This window comes from Rhinolophus hipposideros (genome assembly GCF_964194185.1).
Source record: "Rhinolophus hipposideros genome assembly, chromosome: 24".
Classification (NCBI taxonomy): domain Eukaryota; kingdom Metazoa; phylum Chordata; class Mammalia; order Chiroptera; family Rhinolophidae; genus Rhinolophus; species Rhinolophus hipposideros.
This window is the reverse complement of record NC_138070.1, coordinates 249,549-264,690: the sequence shown is the minus strand read 5'-3', so window position 1 is coordinate 264,690 and position 15,142 is coordinate 249,549. Positions and strand designations below refer to the sequence as shown.

General features: G+C 57.3%; 1 protein-coding gene across 1 annotated transcript in view; it reads right to left on the bottom strand.

Moving 5' to 3' along the window:
- POLE (DNA polymerase epsilon, catalytic subunit) overlaps positions 1–15,142 on the bottom strand; it is a 36,031-nt gene that overhangs the window by 3,459 nt on the left and 17,430 nt on the right. The window contains exons 24-44 of the mRNA XM_081037190.1: positions 14,905–15,100; positions 13,820–14,034; positions 11,416–11,518; positions 10,946–11,026; positions 10,749–10,871; positions 9,917–10,129; positions 9,447–9,656; positions 9,049–9,192; positions 7,788–7,928; positions 7,469–7,622; positions 7,289–7,395; positions 6,932–7,108; positions 6,622–6,845; positions 6,284–6,504; positions 5,859–6,063; positions 4,695–4,868; positions 3,723–3,848; positions 2,865–2,997; positions 1,440–1,623; positions 556–687; positions 245–438 (exon numbers count right to left, since the gene is read on the bottom strand). Coding sequence (XP_080893316.1) covers positions 245–438; positions 556–687; positions 1,440–1,623; positions 2,865–2,997; positions 3,723–3,848; positions 4,695–4,868; positions 5,859–6,063; positions 6,284–6,504; positions 6,622–6,845; positions 6,932–7,108; positions 7,289–7,395; positions 7,469–7,622; positions 7,788–7,928; positions 9,049–9,192; positions 9,447–9,656; positions 9,917–10,129; positions 10,749–10,871; positions 10,946–11,026; positions 11,416–11,518; positions 13,820–14,034; positions 14,905–15,100 — 3,457 coding nt within the window. The remainder of the gene's footprint in view (positions 1–244; positions 439–555; positions 688–1,439; positions 1,624–2,864; positions 2,998–3,722; positions 3,849–4,694; positions 4,869–5,858; positions 6,064–6,283; positions 6,505–6,621; positions 6,846–6,931; positions 7,109–7,288; positions 7,396–7,468; positions 7,623–7,787; positions 7,929–9,048; positions 9,193–9,446; positions 9,657–9,916; positions 10,130–10,748; positions 10,872–10,945; positions 11,027–11,415; positions 11,519–13,819; positions 14,035–14,904; positions 15,101–15,142) is intronic.

Below are 15,142 nucleotides of genomic sequence, written 5' to 3'. Positions count from 1 at the left end.
CACAGGGTGTCTTTCCTGTCTGGTCTACTGCTGAGCCTCAAACACCTCACACAGTGGCAGCACAGAGCAGGGCGCAGTGAGTGTGAAATAAACGAGTGACTTCCTCCTGCTCCCTGCACCGCCTCGCCACACAGGTGAGAGTGGGCATCACCTGCACGTGTGCAGAGCTTCACTGCATAGGTGAGAGTGGGTGTTACCTGCACGTGCGCACAGACTCACCGCACAGGTGAGGGTTGGCGCTCACCTTGCACACACACTTGATGAACTCCAGTGCAGGGTTATTGAGCAGCAAGTGAGAGCCGGGCAGGACAGGAAACATCTCTGAGAGCTCAGCCACGTTCCTGGACCCTGTGACTTTCTTCTGAATCTTCTGCGTGATGGTGAAGAAGGTCTGAGTGAGCTCGTTTGCCACGTAGTCCTGAGAGAAGGTGATCACCCCTGGGGAGACAAGGAGGTGGTGTCTGCCCCCCTTCGCACAGCGGTGAGGACACTGAGCAGCGCAGAGGAGTTCGTTACAGGCACACAAGGTGGCCTCGTGCCGCAAGGTGCTCTCACCGGGAAGGGCTGCAGCTGCGCCCTGGGCCTCCTGTGATGGCTGGCTGGCCCCCCGTCTCTTCACGGGGGTGCTACCCGGGGCGCTGCGTCTCAGCTCCTCCTGCACGCTGTGGTGCACGGCCACGATGTATGCTGCAGGGGACAGCACAGGCACAGGCCGCGTGTGAGTGGCGCCCACACCCGAGCAGGGAGGCGTGGCCAGCCCGGGCCCAAAGGCCCCGTGAGCCAGCGCTGCCTCTGCTGCATTCGATGAGCCAGAGTCCACAACAGGAGTGGGAGCGAGTAGAGCTAGCCGACACACGCGCCACAGCGACAGAAACAAAGCCCAAGCCCTGGGGTCAACACGCCTGACCCCCAGGCTACACGTTTCAAGAGAACTTGAGAGAGTTGGACATGGGACAAGTAGACAAAAAATAGTCATGAAGGAAAGCACCCTGCTTCCATGTGGATGTCCCCTTGCTGAGCGTCGGCTGACAGCACACTGCTAACTGCTCTGCCCTCGGGACAGGCTCTGAACCCCGGCAGGCTTTAACACACAGGCTGCATCTGCTCGGCAACCCCACAACTTGGTTTGTAAACCCCAGACCTTCAGACCCAAATCAAACTCAGGCCTTTGTGACGCCAGCAGTTCAGCCTGAAAGACCAGCCCGGGGGCAGCTGATTCCGGGAGCGGTGTCTTCTAGCCGACTTATCTCTAGTTACCTCACCTCACCGTATGTGACACACACAAACCCTTGGGTGGCACTCCCCCCAGGGCAGCCCCCTCACCAGCACCCACGGGGTATGGGCCAGGGCGCCTCACCAAGTCTGACCTCCTAACTGTGCGCCACGCACTGCGGGCACAGTGGCTCCACGATCCAGAGCCCAGGCCGGTGGCCACGCACCTGACACGACCATGAGGAAGTAGGTCTGGCAGGAGGCTGCCTGTGGCAGGAACTGCACGAGGTTCCAGTTGTTCTCCAGCAAGTCCTCCACGTCCGGCTCCTGACCACCGCCCCCCTCTTCCTCCTCCTCACCCTCGTCCTCGTCCTCGGCCCCCTGCGTGCTGTCCTCCTTTGGAGAGTCCCGCTGTAACAGATAGTCCCAGGTGTGTCTTCACCGTAGCGGTGGGAAGCACACCTGAGTGAGTCGTTCCGCATCAGCCCACCCATCTCACCGCTCTGTCCCGAGTCCCCAGAGTCTCTGTGTGACGTACCTGGGCACAGCAGTCTCACTCCATAGCCGGTTAGACTCACTATGCTCTTTCAGGGGATTCACTTTGCAATCACTTAGCTCCCACCTCCCAGGAAGGGAAGACCCAGGAGTGCTTCTGGGTCACCTATCCCCTGGCCTGAGTTCCAGGCCTCTGTCAGTCTCGCTTTATTACTGCGATGCCCTGCCTGACCAGGTCCCCTATGCGACATCTTTCATTTCAACATGTGAACTCTGCCGCCCACTGTCCTTGGAGCAGCAGCCACCACTGCCTTCCCTCGGTCCGTCTACACCACCTGCATTGCTTCCGCCCCAGCATCCAAAGCAACAGCCTGGGTCTGGCCCCGGACGCTCTCCTTTTGACCCCGAGGCCCCACCCCCAGCTTCCTCTAGGGGGATTTGTCCCGGGGGGCTCAGTCCTTGCAACCCACACACTCTGCCACCACCTGACGGGCTACAAGCGTCAGGCGTGGATACGCCCTTCGTCCCGACCAAGCACGGCACTCCTCACCCCACACTCTCTCTTTCCCGTCCATCTCATAACAGACACCTCATCACACACGGGCACGGCACACACCGCCCCCACCTGTGTCGCCGACAACCACCCCAACGGCCTGTCCTCACCACCTCAATACAATACCCACAGTCCTTCTCCTGATGCCGCCCTGCCCCGCTCCGGCCTGGGCTCCGACCTGTGCTGTCCATACAGGGCCCGAGAGAAAGTCAGGCCCGCCCTGCCCCTCAGAGCCAAGTCTCTGCCATGGCCTTGGGTCCCAGGGGCGTGGCACAGGCTGCTCACTCGCTCCTTCAATCTCTGCTTTCCCATCACCCCCTTAGAGGCCTCCTGGGCCTCCCACCTCTTTTACCCCTGCCCTCCACCCATGTTGACTCTGATCCTCACCCCTGCTGACCCTGACCCTACATGTACTTGTCTGCTTGTTCACGGTCCTGGCTCATGGATGCCGTGGTGGCAGGACCTGTCACGTTTGCTGCTGTATGACCAGGGCTGCAGCTGCTCCTGGCACCTGGCCTGTGACTACAGTGTGTGCTGGGTGGACGGATGTGGACCCCAAGTCGTTCCAGCCCCGACGCCAGCTCTCCAGCACCGGTCACCTCACCTGTCCACAGTGGATGCCAGATGGCACATTCCCTTTGATTCCACCATAGTTAGACGGATCCATCCAGAGAAGGAACTCCCAGCATCGCGAGAAAGAAATCGTCAAAGAATGGAAGATCTCTTTAGAATGGATGCTAAAAATAAGCCAGACAGAAACTGCTTAAATGAAACCAGCTTCCTCCCTTTTCTCCACTTTCCCTCTTTTATTTTTACACCTATCTGCTTACCCTGCACTTATTTAAAACCCTCAAACTTCCTAGGGAACAGGATAAGCAATACTAAGGAGACGTCCATCTCTAGCCAGGCGGGAGAAGCGGGACTGGCATGGAGGGAGGGAGAGGTGAGAGCCACAGAGAGAACCGAGCCCTTCCAAGGCCTGTCCTCCAACTCGGTCACATGTGGGTGGCCCGGGGAAAGGAGCACCGGCCTGCTTGCTCCCACAGCCGGGCAGCTCAGCTCACGAGGCAGCGGGGCTGTAGGCTCTGGACAAACGCTCTTCTGGACTTGCTTACAAATCTCGAAAACACCCGAAAGGATCAGACTGTTTCCAAGTAACAGAACAGAAAGCCCCAGAATATTTATAGGAATGCAAAAGCACTCAACAGACAAAGCAAGCTTCATAGTGTCCGGCATCCAATCCAGTGTCACCAGGTTTGCAAGAAGCAGAGAAAGGAGAAGACCTACTAGCTGCAAACAAACCCGAGCTGGCACTAATGTTAGAAAGAGCAGAGGATGTAAAGCAGTTACTGGAACTGTGTCCCATGTGTTCAGTCTCAAAGGCAGAAGGGACCGACTACCAACAGCCCCCGCCACAGACATGCTACAGGAGGTTGGCCGGAGAAGAGGGGCGGCGCGGCACCTGCTGGTGATGTACTCCACATAGGCCAACGCGTCCTCCACCCGCCGCTTCCTCGTGCACAGGACGATGCGGTTGAAGTTGGCATAGACGACCGATGACCCCAGGCGCTTGAACTCGGCAATAAGCCTGTGGACCAAGCACAGAACCAACGGTCAGGATGCTGCCGAGCATCCCAGAAGGCACAGCGAGGAAAGAGCTGACGGTCCTGAAAAGCCATTCTAAGTGAGCTTAGAACCGGAAGCAATGGAGCATGCAGATGTCTACGTGGCAAAAACCCACCCAAAAAGCCAAAGATAATCAAAGACAGGGGCAAAAAACGTACAACTCATACCACAGAAAATGGCTAATTTTTATATAGAAAGAATTCATACAAACCAATGAGAAAAAACAAAACTAGAGGAAAATGGGCAAAGGATATAAAGAGAAAGCCCAGCGTTGCTCCTACCAAGGATTGCACATTACTAGTGCAGTGAGACAGCTGGTCGCCCTGGACTGGGGACACGTACGTCCCATCACTGCCGGCAGTGAGACCTCTGCATGACCTCCACAGGGGGCTCTTTGCAATTCCACCCAAATGAGCATTTATCTACTTGCTCATCACATCTGTCAGACCTGCAACAGTGGCCCTTCCCAGGGACCATTCAGCAGGTAACACTCCCATGACCTCACACACAAGGCCCTTCCTTAGTCGGTTGTTCAGAATGGTATGTTCTGGAAACTGCCTGCACATCCATCTGCGTGGCCCACCCCTCGCGGATCGCCAAGCTGTACTACAAACAGGTGAGATGCAGAGCGGTGCACGCCAACTCGTGCAGAAGAGCGGCACAAATGCCCTCGCTCGGCACACCTGGGGCCACGAGGCGGCCGTGCTGGCAGCGGAGCCTTTCTGGGAACCTTGCACTGTGGGCCGTGCACAGGTGCTGCTTGGGGACCAGGGCCCTGCAGACCCAGCGAAATCCGTGGGCCACTCACTGCAGGAAGAGTTTCTTCATCCAGCCGTGCAGGGTGCGGTGCAGGGCGGGGTCGTACAGCAGGGAGGAGGGCGAGCGCAGCCAGCGGTAGAAGTGCACGACCTGGTTGTCGGCGTAGATGTTGCCGTACTGCGTGATCTCCTTCACCCAGCCCACCACCATGCTCTTCAGGATCCTGTGAAGGCACAGTGTGACCCCACTGTGGCCTCTGACCCCTCCACACGTGGCTCCCAGCAGCTTAGCTGCACCCCTCAAACTAGGTCAGGCCTCACCACTTCTTTCCACACAGCTTCTCACACCCGCCCCACGTGCTCAGTGCCACGATAAGGAGACACGGGTGTGCCATGGGCACGCTGCCTGCTGGGAGCACCAGGGACCTGCAGGGCCTCCTGCCTCGTGCAGCCCCAACCCCCACCGCTTACCTCACGAGTGCCCCTGCTAAGCCACCCCGATGACCCCACACACAGCACCAGGAAGCCCTCAGTGACGATTCTTCCACCTGCGGCCTGACCCCACCTTTCAGGACTGCCCACGTCTCTGCAGACAGCCCATGGCCACAGTGTGCACACGTGGGCCCGAGCCTTTCTCTCTACAAGTCCCTTCCTTGCCATTTCCCAAGTCATGTTCGCCTTTCGTGAGAAGGCAACAGGACTGATGGTGGAAGTCATGGTTCTGGAGTCACAAGACCACCTCGTGGCAGTGTGACCACAAGCATGACATCAGCCTCTGCCTCAGCTTCATCAGTAAATGTGTAAGTGCCGTGACAGTGGGTGACAGCCCCTCACCTCGTGGGGCTAAGAGCGTGTGTGCTCCCTGCCACCTAAACCCTGGAGGTCACACCACATGTGCCCGGCTGAACCCACGTTGCTATTATGCTGTCTGCCCACAGCAGGTGCGCGATGGACACCCACACTCCCAGCTAACCGGAGGGTCCCTAAGCCCATGCTGCTGGTACAGGAAGGAGCCAGGACACAGCCCCGGGGTATTACTGTACCCAAGTAGCTTTCTGACTACTGACTGGTGCAGGGAAGCCCAGTAATACATGCACAGAGGGGAGGGTAAAAGCCTGTCTATGCTCCTTCTAGATCCCAAACCCAGTAATGCCTTTGTGGGGGCGGGCACAAGGACCACTGGAGGCCGCTGTCCTGGGGAAACAGCCAGACACCTGAAGGTGCTGGAGCAGAGGGCCGTCTCGTCGTAGCTGGCCGGGGCACTGGCCGCCTGATTGCCGGTGATCATGTCCTCCAGGGACGCCTGCTGGGTCACGTCGAAGCTGATGCCCATGCTGTCGGCCCCCTCCATGTCATTGATGTGGTGAGACTGCAGGATGGTGTTGACGGCCAGGTTCTGAATGTCCAACTCCACGCACACTGCCCACAAAGACGGCACTTCTCACGCACTGACTGAACCCTGGTTGAGAGCCAGAGCCCACCCAGCAAGCACTCAGAGAAATGACCACTGCCCGGGGCGGCAGAGGGGGCCAACAAGCACGTAACTGTTGGCAGAGCCCGCCCGAGCCCTGAGGGTCATGTGCTGGGCGACCAACGGCAGAAAGCAGCAGTGAGGTGCCTGGGGCCCTCGCCCACCCACCCGTTGAGTGACAGCCTGGACTGTTGATCTCCACAGTGGCTTGGTCATCGAACTCCATGACAAGGCGGTTGTCGTCTGCCTCCTTCCCGCCCAGGTCGGGGCGGGGCGTAGGGGACAGCCAGAGCAGGTGGTTGTGGCACTGCAGGTGGCGGGCAAAGAAGAGGTCGGAGCCGAAGGTGGAGATGTCCTCGGGCAGGTTCCCAACGGGGACGTGGAAGTACCTGCATAGGATCCGGGGCAGGGTGAGTCCCAGGCTGGCCCAGGAGGAGTGGAGACTGGGAAGACCAGCCTGCCGCCAGGGGCAACAAGCTAGGTGGCCAGCCCCGTGCTGCACTCACCGGCTCATCTCGAAGGCCTGCGACAGGCAGGTGTCCAGGTTGAGGTAGTGACGGAGCATGTGGCGGGCTCCGTGGCGCTGCCAGTCCAGGACGCTGTAGCTGATGTGGTCGGCCACGCGGATGGGCACCAGCGGGAACTCCTCCAGGACAGGGACCTCGCTGGAGAGCCTCCTCAGCTCCCAGCTGGACTGCACGGCGATGAGGGTGGGCCCTCTGCGCTCCTCCTGGGTTGGGCGCGACAGTGAGTAGCTGGGGGCCAAGCTGGAGGCTGGCCTGGGGGCGGCTCAGGGAGGGCCACCCCCACACTCACCTTGTAGACCAGCAGGAGGCGCTGGATGGCCCTGCAGAGGGTCTTCAAGTCTGTCTCAGCCCGAACCTCAAAGGTGTGTTTTGGGGGAGGCAGGAGCTCGGGGCCCACTTTGTCCAGCAGGAGGCCGTGCTCGGCTGTGTAGAGGGCGCTCAGGTTGGGCATCTGGTTGCTTCGCACCTAAGCGAGGGCAGCGTCAGCCCTCTGCGGCGGGAGCGGGGCAGCAGGCGGGCCTTCTGCCCCACCTTGGGCACTAGCGCCGCAAGCACTCCTGGGCAAAGGCTTTTGGAAACGAGGCCAGGGGCTGGCGTCTTCCTGCCCAGCGACCTGTCCCTCCCACAGCCCTGCCCAGGGACTCACGGTGTCCAACACAAACACGGATGCCCTGCGCTGCGAGGGCACGAAGACGCCGAACAGCGCCTTGTGGCCTTGTGTGCGATGATACAGGTAGATGTGGCGGATGCTCCCTGCAGGAGGACACGCAGGTCAGCCACGGCACAGGAGGCGGGGCAGAGAGAGGGCAGCTGGCACGTGCCGTACCTGGCTCCAGGTAGCTGAACTGGGCCAGCGAGCGCATCTCCAGATGCTCGAGAGCGAAGGCGTCCGTCTCCCAGCCTGACAGGGGCCTGCGCAGCTGCTTGCTGACCACACACACACAGCCCAGCTGCACCAGGGCCCGGAACAGCAGCGGGACCTGCAGGGGCAGACAGGCGGCCCAGGGCTGACGGGGGCTACTGCCTGGGCACAGCCCGCCATGCTCAGGCTGGCTCTGGCAGACACGCTGCTGAACTCGTGTCCCTGGGGTGGCGTCCACAGCAGCTGCTGCCAGCCCGCCGTACCCGCGTGGGCAGGCCATTACCTGAGTCTCATACACGCCCTCGATGTCGGGGGCCGACAGCTCAGTGCTGATCTCATTGATGTGTCCCTGGTACATGTCCTCTGGTACCGAGTACTTGTACAGGTTATACACCGCGTGGGAGCGAGGAAGGATTCGATTCACCTGGGGAGGGTACAGCAGGGGCCTCGTCACCTGCACCGCGGTGATGGCACACACACCTTCTGCACAGGCGTACACACATGCACATTCACACGTATGTGCATCACTGAAGCTGTCCTAGGATTTCTGGTGCCCACACCCATGGGGCACACCGTTTTACTCTCCCAGTGAGTGAAACTACAAGCTGTTTGGTAAGCAGCCTGACTTTGGTAAGCAGCCTGAGGCCTTTGGCAAGCAGACACGCTCTCCAGCTGGGGGGTGCGGGGGGGGGGGCAGGGGTTCCGTTTGCTCTGTTGTCTCCTGGGTTTCAGCTGAGGGTGTTCTTGTCAGAGGACAGGGAGAGGAGCCCCTGGGGGAGGCAGAGCCCTGGTGATGAGGAAGCAGGAGAGGCAGCCAAAGGGAACGGCATTCTCCCAGTGACCCCTCAGCACGTCCAAGCAAACTCCAGGGCCCCAGCCACCTGCTCTCTGCTGTCCTACACCTTCCCAGTCTCTTTCGAGATCCCATCCTGCTGAGTCTCTGGGTGGGAGTCTCGCCTACAGAAACCTCCTCACTCGCTCCAGTCCCCAGCTGCAAACACACAGCTTGTTCTGCTGTTCTGAGCACCCGAGCGAGAGGTGCATGGACAGGTGCAGTGACCGCGTTCCTATGGAGACACCAGGTGTGAACTTCTAGGACAGGTCAAGGACACAGCCAAAGGGAAGAAGGCAGAGGACCACCCATCATGGGACCCCATTTACAGGAAATGTCACACTGGCTCATTTAAAGGCGGAACATGGTCTGGTGGTTACCGAGGGCTGGGCAGGAGAGGCCACTAAGAGCCCCGGGGTTTCTTTTGGGGGCAACGAAAATATTCTAAGACCGGCCGTGGTGATGGCAGGACGACCCTGAACACAGTCGCAGCCACTGAGCTGCACCTGGAATGAGCGGCCTGCACGGTGGGTGAACGACATGGCAAACGAGACTTGGCCCCCAGGAGTCTGTGGACAGGGGGCTGCAGGCAGCTCCCAGGTCTCGTGCCTGCAGAGCCCACTTGTTAGGCGCCTCCACCGCTGTGCACACGACCTCAGTGGCCGAGCAGGTTGCTGGCCGCAGTGACCAGCGTCGCCAGCTGCCTCCCTACCTTGCGAGACGAAGGCCCCTCCTCTGCTTTGGGCACCCGCTGGTTCACGTAGAACACACGGAGGACGTGCAGCTTGATGCAATGCAAGTCGCTGCCGATGACAGCCCACAGCCTGAACACGCCGGCCTGGGTGGTCTCACTGATCTGAGGACAGATTGTACAGCAGTGCGTGCGTGTCTCAGCTTGTCACAGGAAGCGCTCCACACCCGTGGACAGGCCACCTCCCGGGGGACCTCCAGCACCAGCCCGCGTCAGAAGCATGAGAGTCAGGCCTGCCCCTTCTCCTCTGTCCTAGACCACAGGACAGTCCCCAAGACCCTCATCTGGCCAGATACCCCTTCCCACTGTCCCTGCTGCCCTGGGGGCGTCCTGTGCCCCCTAGGGGCCCCTGTCCACACCTGCACAATCTGCCACGGAAGGTCCAGAATGCTGCGGGCGGTTCTTCGCAGGAAGCCCCCCAGCCCTGCGGAGGGTCCATCTCGGATGGCCCCAGGCTGCGGTGCACCCTCCGCTCCCTCTAGACACCGCCTCTTCCTGCGAGCGAGGCGCTGTCGGGCCTGTAGCTGCCACTTCTTCTTGTGGAATCGCAGCCAGACCAGCCACTCTTCCTGGGACAGATGGTGACACAGGTCAAGGGGATGCAAATACGGTAAACACAACCAAGGAGCACACGGTAAAACAGGGCTGTGCTTCCATGTCCATGAAGCCGCATGGTTTCCAAATGTCTCGCCGACATCCTCAGAGCTCAAAACCCATGTCGGGTTCCCACACCACTCAGGCGGTGTTGGGGACACAGCGCCCCACAGTGTGGGCCTGGCCAGGGCCCTGCTCCAGCACCCACCATGCCACATGCCCTGCAGCTCCTTACCTGGGTGGTTCCGAGGGCTGGAGGCCGCCCCAGGACCTCCTGCCAAGGCACCGTCAGCTCCAGGTCCTGCGACTCCTCCTGGCTCTCCCAGAGGACGCGTTTCCTCTTAGTCGCCAAGGGAACTGCCAAGTGGGGTGGCTTCACTCGGCCGAAGTCCTCCATGTCTGATGCTCCAAGGCTCGGGGTGCCTTGGGGAGCCTGGGCCGGGCCCACCTGTAATGACCAGGGGAGACTTACAGGGCAGATCTCTCGGCCAATTCTACTTCTAGAAACCCGTAAACACATCACCTGAATGGGATCAAGCATTGTACACAAATACACTCAATCTATTTTTAACTTTGAATAGTGAAGAGGTCAGACAGAAGTCACAGGACTGCCGCCATTATGAAGCGAGTCATTACACTTCTGCCTGTTTGCTCCAGGGCGCTCTCCTTTTCATAGGAAATATGATATTGCAAAGAACAGATAAAGCCCCGCTCAGCCCCTGCTACGCCTTTCACTGCACTGTCTTCAGTACTTTTTAGTGTTTCTAATAGATTTTTATTTTACAGTTGAGAAAACTGATGTCACAAGGTGCAGGACTCATGAAATCCCTGGGTCAGTGGGCACAGCCCATATTTGCACATCACACGCTTCTTCAGCCTACCTGGGATTCCATATCCTACCACACAGAACATGGGGGGATCTGAGGGGCAGTATCAAGGTGTATGTTTTTAGACAGAAAACATAGTCTAGAGGCCTGCATGGAAGCACTGGCCTCACGAACAGCAGCACAGGGCCTCTGGGCCCCGAGCACAACCACAGCCGCGCTGTCCTGCGCCAGGCACAGTACCTGTCTCTTGCCCTCAAGGATGAAGAGCTCACTGATCTTCTTCTGCTTGTAGATGTCATTCTTCTCCAGCAGCTTTCTGTGCAGCCACTCGGGGTGTTTGACGCGTGGCACTGGGTTCCTCACCTACACGGAAGTGAGACCATCACTCGTCTGCCAGTCGGGCTGGCCACACGGCCGCCTCCCCGGCTGGGCCTCACCTGTTGCAGAGCCGCAGGAATCGTGATGATCTTCTGGATGGCGCTGCCCAGCCTCTCGATGTAGTAGTCCCAGTCCAGAATCTGCATGCAGGGAATGGATGACGGGCGCATGAGAGAGCCGTAGCCACAGCCGCAGCCAGCCCTGCGCCCAACACTTCCTGTGCCTGATTTACCCTTAGGCACTATGGCGGAAGTGCCATTTCACAGAGGATGCGGAAACCGAGGGCTTAAAGCATGCTTCCCAGCAGCCGAGGCAGGACCACGACCCTGCACTGGGTCCAAGCCCATCTGTCCGAGACAACAGGGAGGCCCCCTGCATCTAGCTTTTCCAATTTGGCCCTAAATGGTAACCATGTCCTACCCACTATGTCAAGAGTGACGAGTCCAGAGAAACAGCCAGCCCGAGTTGGGGACACTACACTGTCTAGTTTCCTTCTAAACCTCTGAGTAGAACAAAAGCCAGCACCCACCGTCCGAATATCAAAGTCTTGAAGGGAAGAGCTCTTCAGCCATTTCCGGAGAAAGTGCCTCCTCACCGAGGGCTCTGCCTGGAAAATGGCGAGTGGGATGGCCCTGGGTGGCAACAGGCACAGAAGTCAGCTGGGGACATCTCCCCAAACCTGGCCATAGCGCTCATCAAGTGTATGTGTGTTTTACATGGAAACGGACTCAGAACCTACTCTGTAACCTGTGTTTTCACTTACTGTTTGTTTTGTATAAACTACACCTAATGTCTGATGCTTACAGTATTAATAACTGATAATATTCAGTGTATTAGAATACCATGGTTTACAGCAACCCCCCACTGTGGCCACCTGGTCTGTGCTGTTTAGCTGCTATAAACAGAGCCGTTCACAAATGCCGTCACGTAAATTACATATTCATGTGCATGCATATAATTAAACATTTCTAAAAGGCCATTCATTGGGTAACAGATGGGAAGAGTCCGACCCCTTTTCTGAAAGAACGGGCCAGTTTGTATGTCACTACCAAAGCAACAGGGCAGTGGCCAGCACCCCTTTCTTTCATTGGAGGAAATATTTGTTACTGTGAAATACTGCGAAGAACCTTAGGAAGACAGCAAGCCCCGTGCATTCCCCCCCGTCCTGTCACCCACCCGTCAGGCCCTGTGAGAGAAGATGGACATGAGGACGAAGCCGCTCTGCTGCCTCGCATCACACACAAGGACCCACGCTCCTTACTTCGGTGTTTATCCACCTACGCACATTTTTATACTCTTCACACAAATAGGATTTTCCATCAACTTTATACAGAGGTGTCCTGTGCTATCACCCCACAACTCGCCTTTTCTTTTTTTTTTCTTTATAATTAATTTTATTGGGGTGACAATTGTTAGTAAATTTACATAGATTTCAGGTGTACAATTCTGTATTACATACAACTCGCCTTTTCTGTCCAGCATTGTCTGTCAACTCGGTGTGGTAACACATGGCTGTGACGCAGCCACTCCAACTCCTATGTAGCATTTCATTACATAAAAAATACACTTATCCATTTTCTAGTTGAAGGACACTTACGATGTCCCCAAATTTTGCTACTTAGCACAATGTAAACACTGCGGCTATGCAGGGCCTGCTCCCAGGAGTGCTCGTCGGGGGGTGAATCGGGCACGTTCTATTTCACTGTGCATAGCTGGCTTCTCTCCCAAGCCACTGGCACCCACAGTCCCATGGACACTGGTCTACGTGGTCACGGACAACTGATATCATAAGTTTCACTATTTACAACCGACAGGTGCTTGTAAGTCCGCATTTCCTGATGTCTGCAAGCACTGGCCACCAATCTGTCACGTGTGAACCGCCCATTCATATCTGTTGTCCACTTTTTCTCTGGGATGTTTCATTTTCTTACTGATATGTAGGAATTCTTCATTTTACTCTCTATATAATCTATTTTAGCCTTATATCAAATTCCTTCATTTTCTGTTATGACTGGGGATTTCTTTTTAAGAAAATATTGGGTGTATTTAATTCATTTTTTCTTCCAGATCTTTCTAACATAGGTGAGAACATAGACTATTGAAGTTTCTACATTTATCGGTTCTCTACTGCTGATTTCAAACTACCCCAACTTAACGGGTTGAAACAATACCATTTTTTTACTTAGGAGCCTGTTGTTTCGGTGTCTCATCTGGGGACACCATGAAGCTACAGGGAGCAGTCGGCTAGGTCCCCCTCTGCGCACAACCTCTCAGGCTCCAGTAGGCCGCACCAGGCAGAAAGGGGTCAAGAGCAGAACCAGGGCCCTGGTCCACTCTATTTTCCTGTTTCACTCATCAGTTCTTGCACAGCTCACGCAGCCCAAAGAGGGCTGGGTGACAGGAGCACCGTGCCACAGACCCTGAAAGTTTCCGCGGTCGGGGCTGGAAGCCACTATGGGGTGGTCCCTCTGCTGCTGCCCTGTGTGTGTTCCAGGAGAGGGGGGCACTTCCCTCTGTCCTAAGGGGGCTGGGCATGGCAGCGCCGGCAGGGTGTGGAGCCTCGGCCAGTAGCGCACCCGTGAGGCATGCACTGCCGCCTCTCTAGCCAGAGAGCAGCAGTCTCCTGGAGGGTGTGATGACCAGAGCCCTGCCCTAACCCTGGCCTGGACCTTACGATGGGGCCCATGGTAGCTGACCCTCCAAGAACCCAAGCTCTTCGTGGCTCCAGGGGGTCGGACCCACCATGCTCGCTTACTCAGGGATCCCGCCAGGGCCCAGCAAGGCCTCCTGTCACCTGATCTGCCGGGTATGAGGTCCACCTTCCCTGACCATCCTGCTCCTTTCAGGGAAGTTCACTCCCCACGAGGGACAGAGGTTGCCAACAGCAGCATGCAAGTGCCCCATGAGCCCCTCCCTAACCCCGAAGCCCTCACCTCTCTGTGACGGGAGACCCCTCGGGCTTCCGGGAGATGATGTACCGGCAGCTTAGCCCTGCGTCCTTCACCATCTGGTCACCCAGGAACTCGGCCAGGCGCTTGGCTGTACTGATGGACGTCGACTTCTGCTCCCCGTAATCTTCCAGCCTCCGAGACATGGAACGGTTCTCAGATATCAACTCGAACAGTTCAGAGTCAGGCATGTTAGCTGCCTGGAGGAAGGATGGGCCAAATGACACGAGAGCTAAAGAAGTGTTCCCCAGCTCACAGGGACTGTCCACCAAATGTCTCCCCAGCAGAGGAGCTGAAGGAGGCAGTGAAATTCCAAGGGCTGCCTCATACCAGGGACAGAAGACTCCAAGCTGTCACTCGTGCTCACACACCTGTGCACGCGCACGCCTGACCGTCACTGCCCTCCCCCCCCCCCCGCAAGGTCTGCTCAGTCACGAGGACTGCATGTGATTCCCGCTGTGTTCATTCTCGTGGGTGGGTCAATTCTATGCAGAATGACATGCCAAGAACCAGAAGCCCACAGAGCAAAGGAAGCCAGACAATGTTCCAGAACATTCCAGCATTCCTTTCACCCAGAAAGCCTCTTCCTAGCAAACAATGCAGGAGGGGAAAAGGCATCTGTACAGAGATGTCTGACGCGACGTTATTGATCTCAGTGGAGGCCTGAAGCCCATCTGAGTGACACCCAACCACAGAGGATGGTTCTGTAACTCAACCCACTCAACCTGGATGGGACAGAGACTACAGAGCAACATGGGAATCACGACCAAGTCCATGAGAGAGAAGCCAACAGCCAAAGTGTAGAAACTGTGTGTCTGCATTCACAGGTCTGACAAAGATTTAAAACGTCAAACAATTTTCTGTGATTGCTGGCAAATATTCCTCTTGCGATCCCTTGAATTACCACACCATTTGTTTCCTTTAGAGTCCTGTCACTGGACACAGAAATGGAGGGGGACTCTGGAGGCACTGGAACTAAGCATGTATTGGCATTTCACCATAATCAGCCCTGGGTTATGTCACCTCTCTGGGGCCCAGGGACCTGAGAGCCAGGTGAGGGGCGACTATACCTTGCTGTACAGCACGTCCAGCCAGTAGTCGGCCACCTTGGCGACGGAGTCGTACACTTCCTCCAGGGTGCTGCCTTTGAGGAAAGCCTCGAACACGGAGGACTGGAAGATCTTAATCAGCTGCAGCTCCCCACGGCGCTTCACCTCGAAGCCCTTTAGCTCGGCCAGGGAACCATCCTCGTTGAACACAGCGTATCTGGAAACACAGGTGAGCACGGTTGTGAAAGGGCCTGGAACG